General features: G+C 45.7%; 1 protein-coding gene across 1 annotated transcript in view; it reads left to right on the top strand.

Annotated features, from left to right (window-relative positions):
* The window catches only part of LOC148505932 (uncharacterized), a 238,640-nt gene extending 223,611 nt beyond the window's left edge, over positions 1-15,029 (top strand). Inside the window, exons 5-7 of the mRNA XM_088447532.1 lie at positions 6,320-6,586; positions 8,941-9,512; positions 14,018-15,029. Coding sequence (XP_088303658.1) covers positions 6,320-6,586; positions 8,941-9,512; positions 14,018-14,053 — 875 coding nt within the window. The 3' untranslated portion in view covers positions 14,054-15,029. The remainder of the gene's footprint in view (positions 1-6,319; positions 6,587-8,940; positions 9,513-14,017) is intronic.
* Positions 15,030-15,233: the final 204 nt, after the last annotated feature.

Here is a 15,233-nt window from a genome sequence, read left to right as displayed (position 1 = left end):
TGTCCAGGGAGTGCTGCAATTTTGGTAAGTTTTGCCTTTAAAATGAGCAGAACAATACAAAGAAGAATAATACAAAGAAGATATTTATAACTTATAAATAATATCTTCTTTGTATTATTCTAATCAGTTTTATAGTCAAAACTCTGCAGTCTGACAGGGAGTATGACAGGGTTCCCATCCTTATGCATTCTGGGGTGCAAAATTGGTGAAATTGGCAGTCAGAGGAGCTCATTCAGACCCGGACGCTAAGCTGCGCTCTCTCACAGCTTAAAGGGGCCGGGTATGCAAATGCCGCGATCGCACTGTCTGGCGGAAGGACGCCCTCTATGCCTTAGAGAGCGACGGCAGAGCGTGCGCACGCCAGTATAAAGACGCCCACTTTTCTCTCTTAGTACACATCATCTCCAGGAAGTGTATGATTAATCAGATACATCGAGAACCATCGGAGCTGCACGCAGAGCTTGAGGTAGACCCTACCCTGCCTCAAGCACTGCGATCACTGCAGGCTGAAATACAACCAAGTGACGTGTACAATGACGCTTCTTTGCTAACTATGCAAACCCATAAAACTCCATTTTGACGCCCAAACACGCCTGCGTTCACAGACACGCCCCCGTTCACAAGCACCTTCCCCTGTTACCACCCACAAGCGGCGCTATCTGTCACTCAAAGTAGCGTCCAGTCTGTGTACTACGAGCGCACGATTCCCGCACGCAGTGACTGGTTCGCGCATGCGTACTTTGACGCATGCGCAAACGTGCAATAATTGCCCATAGTGTGCTTTCGCAGCTTAGCGAAGGGGTCTGAATTGGGCCCAAAGACGGCTATATCACTGCCAGGGTCCCTCAGCTGCACGGGTACATCCATGTAGCACATGTGGAGTATGGATTTCCTCTTTAACTCTCGAGCCACAGTGACTGGTGGAATGGGAAGCGAGGGCGCCAGGTAACTGTCTACGGTTCTCCATGTACAGTATAACTGTGGGCCTGATTCAGACCCGGTCGCAAGCGCTGATCGCTCGCAACCGGGTCGATGGTGGCCCAGAGCGCATGCGCACGACGGAGCCGGCTCCGTCGTGGGCATGCGCGAGACCCGGATAGCACTCCGTCGCTCCAGGTCTCGCACCAAAGGGGGCGTGCTGTCGATGTTGAGTGACAGCACGCCCCCTTTGGTGGGCGGGCCAGGGGGGGTGGCTGCCCAAATGGAGGCGTGCCCATGAGAAGTTAAAGCCGAAATCTCTCTGGGGCTTGCGGCAACGAGACCCTACCACAAGGGTCTCGTCGCAAGCCATCATCATGGCCGCTCGCAATAGCTGTGGGTGGTCACCCACAGCTATGCGTTCTAAAAAAAAAAAAAGACCGGCCCTGAATCAGGGCCATAGTCCCAAATATTTTCATAATAGATTTCTGAGAGCATATCCAGCACCTGAACCGATTGTTGTGGGACAGGCCCGGTTTCTGGTGGACAAAGGCAGCGTGGTCTGGTGTGGGCTTATTGGGACATGTTCTAGGTACAGTAGATCCGTGGTATAGCCTCTCCATACAGGAAGGCAGGATGCTATTTACTTGTTCTGTGCATTAAGAAGTGCAGGACAACAAAACTAATTAAGAAAAGAAATTGGATAGAGAAACATACAAAACAGAATTCCCCGGAACACACAGTCCTGGAAGGCTCTATGGGGTCTGTCTGAGGATTGGGGCGGTGTGTGAAGCCCTTTCTCTTTAGTAAGGGGCGAGGCTGCTCTATAAAGCGGATACGTCCCCTGGTTCACGCCGACGCGAGGTAGACTGCGCAAGTCCCAGCTTGTCGGGGAACATTATTTTTACATTTGGAAGTCTGGATTTGGCTCTGGAGAACTTACCCCCTGATGGTGCGAGCAAGAAACTGGAGCCAAGAATGTGTCCAGGCTGCGTGTCAGACACAAGACATGATGATGATGATGATGAATGGGCACTAGAGAATGCTATGCACACACTACAGAGAGCGCCTGACTCCTGATCCCTACTCGCTGGGTGTACCTGCTGCTGGTACAATGAGGCGTTTGTGTGTTTTCTCTCAGCCCACTGGAATTACAGAAGAAACATTATTGTACATTTAACCTACACTAACAAAAGGTTCTGATGCTAATAACAGAGAGAGAGAGGAAAGAAAGGTGATTTGTCACATTGAGAATGTCGACATTTTGTCCATGTGGACATTCTGGTGTCGGCATTCGGAATGTCAATATAATGACTGCATGCCCTGTAGATGGAGAGATCTAGCCGCTGGCCAAATGCTTCCTATAGACAGTAATTGCAACAGTGATACATGAATGCTAAAAGGAATCGGTATGATTTACCGCCTGACCCATGCCCGGCGGTTGGAATCCCGGCAGAGGAGGAAATCCCGATCGTCCAAGGAAAGTATTCTCTAACCTAATTCTACCCCCTAACCCTAACCTTCCCCTCCAGTGCCTAACCCTAATCCCACCTCTAAGGGGCCCATTTATTAATGATCGCATTTTGCAATGCGATCAGGGCATGCAGTACCGCCCCTGATCGCATTGCAAAATGCGATCCTATCTGCCGGATGTATTATCCAGGACATGCAGGGAGACGGGCTCCGAAAAGAGCCCGTCCCTGCGATGTCTCCGGAGGGCAGTCGGGGCTTCTGCGCATGCGCAGTCCCGCGGACTGCACATGAGCGGCGCCCATTGCCGGTGGAGGGATCTGGCAGATCCCTCTGCCGGCTGATATGCGGTAAGTGCCCATAGGAAACAGTGGCTAACTCTATCTTTAGATAGCGTTAGCTGCTGGGGCCAATATCGGGAATGCTTCGCATTCCTGATATTGATACATTTGGCAGCATCGTATCCCCCATAGAAACCTATGGGGGAGGCGGCTGCTGGCGGCAATGGAGGGATCGCAGCAGGTATCGGAGATACCTGCTGCGGTCCCTCCTTCATACATTCGGGGGATACTAAGTATTTGAGGTAAACCCCCGTAAACAGGTGTTTTAGGGGAATTTACCTCAAATGCACTTTGATAAATGGGCCCCTATGTGCCTAAACCTAACCCCCCTTTCCCCGCCGCATAAACCGAAGTCCCCTGGGGGGGTGCCTAACCCTAACCCCCCTAGATTTAGACGCCTGTCATTTAACCCTCGCTGGGATTAAGCAGTCGGGAAGCCGGCTGTCGGGATTAGGTCCGCCGGTTTCCCGACTGCATACCCGCTAAAAGAATGTGCAACAAAAAAATAAATTCTGGAACGAAGCAAAACAATGAACATTGGCAAATAGTATTTATTTGATTTTTTTTTTTTCATTGGAATGCATTGCAGAGTTAAGTATTGATAATGTTACCAAACGCCTGTAAAAAAATAAAAGTTGACACTATGCCTTCCTTAAGATTATGGGAAGAACACACTTAATTCAGAGATGTTTTTCTATGTAGTATGCGGTTCCTAACATAAAAATAAATGAACAGTTATTTTCAACAGAAATTCTATCTCTATTACTTAATTTGAACACAGATACAATGAGTGACATCTGACCTCTATACAAACCTCTTGCCTTCAGTAAAGTCTTTGTACCCAGACTGATTAAATTAGAGCTAATATTCGAAATGAGGTCCAAGAGATTTCATTAGCAACAACGATGGGAAACTCCCAGCGCTTTGAGCTTATTTCTATAACATATATGGGAGTTTCTGATGCGAATGTGGCTTTTTTTTTTAGCAATTCAGTATGAAGTGTCACTTACGTGTCCAGACTGACGCCCATACTTTTCATGTTGTTGTGTTTTTATGAAAAACATTTATGATGATTGAGCTGAAAGTATCCCATACACAACATCTCTAAAGATGAACTACAGATTTCTACTTACTCGCCCATCTTTTTTCGCCGTATATAGCACATAATGCATGGCGTGATTCAGACGCTCCACCACGGGTAGCGACTTTCATACCTACATCAAAGATGGAATTGGTATGAAATACCGCCGGCCCTCTGGCTGGCAGTTCGAATCCCGGCAGCGCCTGGCTGACAGAAGCAGAGATCCCGATCCAGAGATCCAGCGCTGGAAATCCCGATCGACCGCAGGTAAGTAAAAACTAACCTAACCCCTAACCCTAACCCTCCTTAGGGGTGCCTAACCCTAACCTCCCCCCCAAGTGCCTAAACCTAATCCCCCCTCTAAGTGCCTAACCCCAACCCTCCACTTCCCCGCTGCCTAAACCTAAGTCCTTCCGGGGGTGCCTAACCCTCCCTCCCCCTAGCCTAACCCTCCCGGGGGTTGCCTAACCCTAAGTCCCCCCCGGGTGCCCTAAACCTAACCCTCCCCCCCCGCGGCTGTCCGCTCCCGGCGCCCGGCATCCCTTCGATCGGGATGCCGGGCGCCGGTCTCCCAGCGTCGGGAAAATGACAGGCGTCTAGATATAGACACCTGTCATTTAACCCTCGTCGGGATAAAGCAGTCGGGAAGCCGTCTGTCGGGATTAATACAGCCGGTTTCCCGGTTGCATCCCCTTAAATTAGCTTCTGTGTTGCATCATAGCTGCATTCAAAGTCACTTACACTGTACTGGGGGCATAGAAATAGTGTTTTTTGTCTTATCAGAGCTGGTATAGCACATGTAAGCAGATCTAGCACAGCGCTGCATGGCGTGGCTCACTCGCATCAGTATGCACATACTGGCAGCGGCAGTATCCGGGGAACCCCTGTACTGTACTTTTGTCGCATTAGTGATGCCACTGAGATGCATATTTCATACTAAAATGTGTGACGAGGGCATGGTGCGACTTAGTAGTGCGCCAAATATTGTGGACGCATCTGCATATTCAGGACGGAATGCAATAACCTCTAACTTTTAAAAAAAAAAAAGTCGATACTCTAGCGAGTTGTAAATCGCCATATGTAAAACCATAGTTGCTTACTCTCCTGGAACCTGTGGGAGACTCACGATTTTTCGGGTAAGAACTTTCCCAGGAATCGGCGGGTCTGTAAGTTAGGGGGCGGGGCCTATTGACGCGATTCTCTGATAATTGAGTCATTTGGCCCCGCTCCCTTACCACAAAAGGGTGGAGCTTAATGACACGAATAGTCACCCCCAAGGCCACCCACCTGCATCTCCTCTCTGGGCAAAATATAAATGTTGGCTAGTATGTATAAAACTCAGCATAAATTCAATATTATAAACTACGCATTGTAGCAGATTGTTTTTCCAATATTTTATTTTAATGTTCACAGAAAAATACATCGGAAAATAGAGTTGGTTGTGAACGGACGAGATACCTGCAATCCCGTATTCAATTAGTGGCGAAAACGGACAATTTCGCAAAAAAAAATGGTAACATTTTAGCCAAAAAAAAGACGAAAACGGCAACAGGCGAAAAAAAACTGAAGAACAGTTTTCTCCATCCCAGACCAAATGCAAAATCCCTATTTTTGGTTAAAAATGTGGGGATTTCTTTCAGAACCCTTTGGACACCCCCCTAATGATAAATTGCTGGAAAAAAAATGTGTAAGTTGCGTACTTTGGTGAACAACGACGGCGCAAATTTTGGGCAAAAAAAAAAAATTTTGAAAATGGTTTTAACGTATTGGGTCTGGTTTCTCGATGGGTGGTATGGATGCGTCAAGTGTTTTAAATATCGCACGCGGTCGCAACAGGCGTTTTTTTTTATTGTGTTTTCACGACATGAAAATATACTTGCACCCATTTTAACGTACCCTCAATTTACGTGGAGCAGTAATTTCCTGGAAAAAAATTGCTTTCTATCTTTTTTCAACGTTTTTCTATCATCCAAAATTTGCGCGGTCGTTTTTAGCTAAAGTACCCAACTTACGATTTTTTTCTTGCCATTTATCATTAGGGGGGTATCCAAAGGGTTCTGAAAGAAATCCCCAATTTTTTTGCCAAAAATAGGATTTTACATTTGGCCTGGGATGGAGAAAACTTTTCTTCAGTTTTTTTTTGCCTGCTGCCGTTTCGCCAGTTTTTTGGCCAATGGTGAAAAAAAACGGGCGTGAATATGGCCCGTCTGCAAACCATTTCTGCAGTCAACGTTCCAATCTGGTAATGGGGGGGTTCTACATCAAATCTAACTAGATTAGAATTTACTAGAACTCTGCCATTAATTAGCATAAATTTATTGTAAAAAAATAAAAAATAGGAATAACCTGAGATCACTCAACTTTATTCAAATTACTATGAAAAGCTGCAATTTGTATTGAGATTTGAAAGTTTGAAGCTGTAGAAAGGAGACGCTGCTTTGTTATATCAGATGTAGTTTGCACTGCAGGTCCCTCTATTAACCCTGACTTCATTATTCTCCCTTTGCAGGTGCTACTATAAATGAAGATAGAACAAACAATGAGGGGAAAATACTTGGAGCACCCCCGCTGAAGAATGGCGCAGTCCATGGCTCGCTACAGCCTGGTTCTAATGCAACCTCTCCCAGTATGACGCAGAGAGTTCTCCCACTGCCCCCTCAGGACCAACCAGAGTTTCCTCCACCCACGGCGGACTGGGATCATCTCTATGACAGTGTGAATGAGATAAAGGAGAGAATAGCACAGCAAGCACAAGTCCCGGCCAGCAGCCAGATCGGTAGGTATGGTGAAAACACTGCTGCATCATGTCCCTTATTCACTCCTGTACATATCACACAAAGGGGACATGTTCCCATGGGCCGCACCAATTCTAGCAGTTCAGTAGGAAGTAGTGACTGAGGCATGAGACACGCAAGACTCCACGCATCTGCAGAACTCAGGCCCGGAACATGAGACTGGCAATTCTCTAACTTTGTGTTCAGATGTAATGCTGCATATCCGTATTATTGATGTGTCCTGCCACATTTGCGAAACGCGTTGTTCTGTCTTTCTGTATCCTTCTGCTGTGTATTAAGGAGAGGCCATCGTTGCTTATTGTTATTTATTTATTGATTGATTTGCATACAACACAGGTCTTCCCCGCTCTCGCCACTGCGTCCAGCTGTATCCAGCGAACGTCTTTTAGTGTCAGCGAAAGAAGTTATAGAGAAAAAAAATTTAGTAGAAAGTAAAAAAAAAAGTTGTTAAAGAGCCAGTTCTTACTCCAGTGTGTATATGGGGCCTATGTATTAAAAATCTCGTAAGTCTTTTTGGATTTTGGTACCTAGGGTTCAGACCAAACTCCCCATTGAGACAAATAGGGATTGCAGCGCTAATTAGCCTTATTTTGCAGGAGATTTCTCTGAATTCTCCTGTATTAGGCTGGTATAGGCTATTGTTACATATATCCGGGATACATAAAATTATGCAGAACCTGCAGCTTATGGATAATTTTATGAGACCGGATAAATATGCCCCTATGTGCTTATCTTAGGTAGTGATAGCGGAGAGTACCACCTCAGTCTGTCCAGTGTTACAGTATCTATAGTGGGTGAGAGGTGCATGATGTACACGGGCCCCTGGTTCCAGAGGGGCCCACACTGCTCTCCCTGTACCCATATAATTATACTTACCTCTCCAGAGTCCTCCCACGGTCTGCTGGTGCTGCCGACAGAAGTCACTGGGAAAATGACGCGGGCGCCATGTCACTGGACACCTGCGCATACACAATAGAGAAGTGTCCAGGGACATAGCACGGGCACCATGTTACTGGAGACCTGCACATACACAATAGAGAAGTATCCGGGGACATAGCACGGGGCCATGTTACTGGAGACCTGCACATACGCAATAGAGAAGTGTCCGGGACATAGCACGGGCCCTTGTTACTGGAGACCTGAACATACGCAATAGGGAAGTGTCCGGGGACATAACACGGGCACCATGTTACTGGAGACCTGCGCATACACAAGAGGGAAGTGTCCGGGACATAGCACGGGGCCATGTTACTGGAGACCTACACATACACAATAGAGAAGTGTCCAGGGATATAGCACGGGGCCATGTTACTGTAGACCTGCGCATACGCAATAGAGAAGTGTCCGGGGACATAGCTCGGGGGCCATGTTACTGGAGACCTGCACATACGCAATAGAGAAGCATCCAGGGACATAGCACGGGGCCATGTTACTGGAGACCTGCGCATACGCAATAGAGAAGTGTCCGGGGACATAGCACGGGCACCATGTTACTGGAGACCTGTGCATACGCAAGAGGGAAGTGTCCGGGGACAATGCACAGGGCCATGTTACTGGAGACCTGCGCATACACAATAGAGAAGTGTCCGGGGACATAGCACGGACGCCATGTTACTGAAGACCTGCGCATACGCAATAGAGAAGTGTCCGGGGACATAACACGGGCGCCATGTTACTGGAGACCTGCACATACGCAATAGAGAAGCGTCCAGGGACATTGCACGGGGCCATGTTACTGGAGACCTGCGCATACGCAATAGAGAAGCGTCCAGGGACATAGCACGGGGCCATGTTACCGGAGACCTGCACATATGCAATAGGGAAGTGTCCGGGGACATAGCACGGGCACCATGTTACTGGAGACCTGTACATACGCAATAGAGAAGTGTCTGGGGACAATGCACAGGGCCATGTTACTGGAGACCTGCGCATACACAATAGAGAAGTGTCCGGGGACATAGCACGGGCGCCATGTTACTGGAGACCTGCGCATACGCAATAGAGAAGTGTCTGGGGACATAACACGGGCGCCATGTTACTGGAGACCTGCACATATGCAATGGAGAAGTGTCCGGGGACATAGCTCGGGGGCCATGTTACTGGAGACCTGCACATACGCAATAGAGAAGTGTCCGGGGACATAGCATGGGGGCCATGTTACTGGAGACCTGCATGCGCTATAGACTCTGACGCATTCCAGCATTTTACTTTATACCAACTGTGAGAAAAACAAATACAACTGCAGCAATTAGATTCGCCTTATTATCAGGCGCAGATATGTCATTTTGTTAGAATATGAATTGTACCTGACACTTTCATAATCTTTCCTTTGCAGACACTGGTACAGACGGGATAAACAAGGAAGATGCCTCCAGCGCGATAAGTAACGCTGCGAGGGAAAATGGGGAGACTCTAGAACGTATAAACCCTCTTTATGATTCGGTAGAAAATCTGAAGGATCAGTCGTCAAAGCAGGGACCCGTATCTGCTCTCACAAGCCCTGAACCCAGCCAGACAGATGTAGAGAGTAAGACAGAGGAACCTAAACCAGAAGGAAAACTTGACAGAGAATCTCTTTATTCAGTTGTGTGGAAAAAAAAACAGGGAAATAGTCCCGGAAACTCAGCTGTGAAGGGAGCTCTCATACCGGAGGTAATCAGCCAAGGTACCGATGGCAACCAAACTCTTCACATGACCGGCATTCCAGGACAGAGGCCACCAGCCCGATCCACTTCTTCGGTTAAATTAGATTCGGCGCTAAACCGAACCAACAAGCGAAGTTTGAAATACAACAAGATGCCCAGTCCAGCTGTTAGTGTCAGTATACTGGTTGACCGGGACGATCCTCCACCGATTCCCGAAAAGTGTTTTGATATAGAAAGTGAAATTCAACTGCCAACAAATGAGGTACATTTACCATCCCATTAGCCAGTCATTGTGACCAGGCCAAGACGTACTCATATGTGGCCTACGTGTTACATGTTAGATGAATTCTGCATTTTCATTTGTCAGGTCCGTTCCTTTGTTACGGCGAAAGTCCACTGTGAAATCTTATCCATCTTGTTATAGAGCTAGGAGGTCATGTGTCAGACGGACATTAGTTCTATGAAATAATAAAAAGCTAATTGTCATAAATACACAACAAACAGTGGAACTGATTAACTGATACATATGTATCAATCACTGACAGGCGCTTTTTGCCCTGCTCGCGAAATGAGCATTGTACTCCGATAGTTGCTACCAGCACCAACAGTTTGCCAATCATGTAAATATGAGGCAGTGATGTATCTATAATGGGTGCTGGATGTACAGTACATACGAGCCCCGGGATCAAGGGAGGTCCCATGGATTTGCTAGTATTGTCCGTGCAGCAGCAAACCCCTTATACTTCCAGTTGGTGGCGCCATCTTTCCAAAGACATCAACCGATAAGATGGTACCTGCAGGAACAAGTATGGAGGGGTGCCCGGTGGGTTGGCGCACTACAAAATGCCCCTCCTGCTGTTAAAATGCCCATGGTATAGGTATAGTATCCACTGGTTCCAGATACTCCATATCCACTATGCTTTGCGCAAGTTCTCGTTACCACTGCATGCCAAACACAATCACATTTAACACGCGGAGTCACTTCAATTAAATGCAACGGCAATGAGATGCTGAAACCAGCCTCAAGTCATTTCTCAAACTGGTTCATCTAAGCCAGGGATGGGGAACCTCAGGCCCGGGGGCCGTATAAGGGCCCCCGGAATCATTTGGTTTGGCCCTCTGAGCTTTTTTCTGCTAGCCTAATCTGGCTAACAGGGTGCCTAGAATGGCCCCCTGCAGCCAGAATCTATGCAGCAGTGCCGCCTGGGGCATCCTTAGGAAGCTTCAGACGGTCACACCGCCCTTACAGCCCCGCTGCCCTTACAGCTCCACGGAGCATCCTCAGGATGATTGCTGTAATCACCAGTGATTGTGGCCCCGCCCCCCGGTGACATCACACGAAGGGGTCGTGGCCTGCACCGGCCCCCGCAAATAATATTTTATAAATCAAAATGGCCCTCAGCAGAAAAAAGGTTCCCCACCCCTGATCTAAGCAATACAAAAAGAAACGATACTTCAGTCCAATTAATGACACAAATGGCATCATCAAAGCCACGCCTGCTTCTTCCTCTCACACCTGCCTATCCACCGCCGTGCTGGTATGATATGTAGGGAGTAAGAGCTAAAACCTTTTTTAATGTCTGCTTATATTTCCTTATTATTCCACCAGAAGGCAGCAGAATTGTTCTGTAATTACACTCGCCAGTCAAAACAGCTCTGAATTAGGACAAGAAAAGCCCAGCGACGAGTAGCAAATGAACTTACCTCGACAGCACCATAAAACACATAAGCGACAACTTCAAATGATTCCTATCTAATAAGCAAATAGTTGTGGTGTTTTACAGTAATGTCATACGGGACAGAAGCCAAGGGCTCAATGTTATTATAGCCTCAGAACTTCCCTATTCAAAGTCACCGCTACAGTTACGATCTTGATAAGTTATGGGGTCAATTTAGCATTTATCTGGGGGGGTTCCCCAATAGATGACAATCCATTTAGCCTTATTTAGCTCTGATTTATCGGAGACATTTAACAGTGCTTGCTTGTCGAGATATCGCATCTGAAAATAGGCCGTCACGACAAAGCACTGTCCTCTTCATGCAGCCTTTTAGCTAAATACTTCATGCACCAATACGATATCCCATAGGCACAATGGTTAACACCATCTGAAAATGGCGTTAGCTAAGCTGCCATAACTAGGGGTGTGCGAGTGGCGCCAACAAACAGAGCGCAAAGCCCTATGGGCGGCAACGCTGCTTCCCCACTGCGCCTGCAGGTGGTTGGAACTGCACCCTGCAGCCGCAAGCGATACTACTGAGCTGCCTGGAGCATCCAAGGGACTCTCCGCACAGGCACCCTGCAGCCCACGAAGCTTCCTGGAGAGTCCTTAGGGATGTTCCGGGGAGTGCTCCACCTACCGGAGCTGGCAGGTGTGACGTTATGACGTCACGGGTTTATGGGGCAGGGTGCACTGAAATCCTGTTACGGCACTGCTTTTTGGAGCTTGATAAATTGGGCTAGACCGCAGTCCTTATTGAAAAAAACAGGGGGATGCAGTCTGCCTCCATCAGGCTATATCTCTGATATCTCCTGAGCTCAGGCTTTGTTAGATAGGCGGAAATGACAGTTTTTACATGATTTTCGGGGGAAATTAAGTTAATAAATGGTCGCCAAAGTGAGCATGGTGTGAGTGACTTGCTCATTTATGTTACTTAACTTGTGCATACATCTCAACAGGCTCAGACATAACTGGGACAAAATAAGCCCCATCCCTATCTATGGAAGCTATGTCCTCATCTTACACAAAACACGCCGTAATCCTCCCAGCCAAGCCTGCTGTTATATGAAGCCACACCCACGTACCAGTAAATGCCACTTCATTCAGGTTTTGTGAATTGGGATTGTTTTATCTAAATCATGACGTTATGATGGTATGGTTGTGATTGACATATTTTGCTGCTGTTTGCAACATACTCTTAGCATGAAAATTGCGGTGTATAGTAATAGCAAAATAACCTACTCACCCGGAATGACCGTGAGAATCCCAAAGTTCTCCCAGGCTCCTGGGAGAATCGGGCACCCTCCCGAATCCATTGTGCAATGCTGCGACTTGCGTCATACCTGGGGGTTGGGGTATAATTGAGCACTTCGCAGTGAACTGCATCATCAAAGCTTATTATTCACCACGAAATGAACCGAGCGAACGACGCTAACCGCAGCATTGTTAAGAGTCGTCGTTACGCAAATCATGTGATCATGTCCCACTCTTGCTCCTTGGACAGTCTAAAAAGTAGACAAGTATGATTAATAGACTTCTATCTAGGGTAGGGGTGGGCAATAAGAAGCCCTCCAGCTGTCAATGAACTACACATCCTGGTATATCTTGCAACAGTTTTAGCATAGTCAAATAGCAAAACTGTGGCAGGGCATTCTGGGATATGTAGTTCTACAACAGCAGGTGGGCCTCTTATTTCCCACCCCTAATCTAGGGTATAGATTAAAGCTGTATCTATTCTTTGGCCTGTTATCAATAATGGGTATGGGAAGAGTATATGGGGTTTGAGTCAGAGGGTCATATCCAATTGGCCGCAAGGTTTTCCCTGCAAAAAAAATTTGCATGCATCTTGACCAATTTTTTATTACCATGGGTATGTGTGCTGCCAAAAAATATCATGTGCAGTTTTTTTACAAAAAATATGACCATGAAAATTAGAAAAAAATGGGAAAATCAGCCTATCCCCCCCTCCCCCCTAAAATAAATAAATAAAATATAAAACAAAAAAAACAGAAAAAAACAACATTTTCTTGTATCATTTCAGATGAATAAAACTAAAAACATAACAAAAAATTAAAAGAAAAAAAAAGTGATTTTTTTTTGGGGGGGGGGGGGATTTTAGGTCAACAAAAAAAAATTGATAAAAAAGACACTTTTGTTCATTTAGTTTCAAACAAAAAAAAGGCTAAAAAAAATTAGAAAAAAGGTGATTTTTTGGGGGGGGTATTTTAAGCCAATTACAAAAAAATATACAACAATAATTTTTTTCATTTAAATTTGGGTTGCAGAAATCAACTAAAAAGTTGATTTTTGGTGTAATTTGAAGGCATCATTGGATTTAACAATGACGGAATTTTTGGACTAATTCAGCTATTTGGATAATAGTAATTAGATGGGGAGCTCTGAAAAACAAACATTTTTTATTTCTAAAAATAAAGATTTTAGGAAAAATTGGACTATCTCTGAAGATGCTCAATATAAAAAAAATTGCGTGGCCCCCCCCCCCCAAAAAAAAATCTCACATCCAATTATATTGCAAAAATCTCACACCAGTGGGAAAAACCCCACGACGTGAGATTTTGGGAAAATTTATGCTAATGCTGCAGCCAATGGGCATTTTACTGAGACACCCACCGGCTTCGGCGCTAAGTCACCGCTGTGCATATTAAGACGCACCACCAGAGATTGCATCTATCCTATGGCAGCTGCAATTTTTCCAGCAGAACATGGCCGCCATGCTCAGTGCAACCATATTTGTGGACACAGTCACTGACCACAACCCCATCATCTGGCTAGCCACCCCCCTGTTGCATTGCATGGTTCTGCGTGCAATTTAGTTTTGTGCTTTTGTGCAGTAACCATCGAGATGCATGCTTAGTGGCACTTGGACGCACGCGCAGACTAAAAACTTTGGCCACTTGCGTGCGTCATCGCAATTACGTACACTTCTGAATCAGATTTTAGTCTATTGAAACATTGGTGCCTAAGCTGCATTGCTTATCCGTGACTTTTACTGTACGTGACCTGAATTTAGATTTGTTTGTTGTTGTAGGAGGAAACAGCATCAGCCAATGAAAGTCCAGCCTGAATTTGGCCCCTTTCTGTTTCGCAGTCACAAAAACACAAATGGCAGACACTCTTTCTCCTGCTATGGACGAAGGACAATCTAGTGCACAAATCACACAGCAACGATCTAACCCGGTTACAGAGGGAGAAATGTGTGCTTGCTTACAGTGACAATGAGATCAACTTCACAATGCAACATGGAGCGAAAATAAAACAAAAACAACTGTTTATAAAAAGAAAAAAAAAAAAAGAAAAAAAAAAGAAAAACCAAAAGAGAAGGAATATACACGTCTTCCGAAATACCATATAGGTAGGCTTGCCAACAACGTTGTGGTAAAATAATGTGAATGGGTGAAAGGTTATGAGACAGCAGCCATTGAATAAAAATTAAGCTGAGTAATATTATTACAATGACAGTACTACTAGTCACAGCCAGGGCCGTAACTAGGGTGGTGCAACCTGTGCCGTGGGCAGGGGGCGCTGTTTGGGCCTGTCAATTTTCCTGTTTATTATCATTCTCACTTGTAGCTTCCTCTTCTTCTATCCCCAGCATCTCCTGGCCTCCTCTGTCTCTTTCCTGGCCCTTCCCCATAAGGCCCCTTTTCAGGTGCACTATCTGATGTCCCTATTTAAAAAATGGGGGGGTGCCAATGCTCCCTCTGGCACAGGACACCAAAAAGTCTAGTTACGGCTCTGATCACAGCCTATTATATATATATATATATATATATATATATATATTACAGCAACTGTCATACTTGTATCCCAATGGTGACCAGTGGTCAAACTTTCAAAATGGCAGAGATCGCGCTCGATGGGTTTCAGTAGCCTTGTTATAAACAGAATGGAGGACCGGCCCATTTAGCAGCATTGCTGGATATGGGCTTTAACGTGTACATATGTTTCTGTATTTAATCTCTGTTAAATATTTATAGCATGTTATGTTTGATTTGTATATATATTGGTTTATACTGGTAATAAATTCTATAGAATCAAATAAAGAGTTGATTCCTTCCAACCAAGGTGGAGTGTGATCGGGTAAAATAAAGAGTAATTTGTCTGTTCTTTAATTAAAGTGGGTAATATTTACTGTTTGTTATTATTACTATCTCAAAGATGACTTAATGGGACATTTTAAAACATAAATTCTTATAATTCACGAATTAATGCACCTGAAATGGGTATCTTTATTTAACTGCATT

This window comes from Taudactylus pleione, unplaced genomic scaffold, assembly GCF_031769625.1.
Source record: "Taudactylus pleione unplaced genomic scaffold, aTauple2 ptg000434l, whole genome shotgun sequence".
NCBI classification, from domain to species: Eukaryota; Metazoa; Chordata; class Amphibia; order Anura; family Myobatrachidae; genus Taudactylus; species Taudactylus pleione.
The sequence above is the reverse complement of the archived record's forward strand: the minus strand, read 5'-3'. Positions and strand labels throughout refer to the sequence as shown.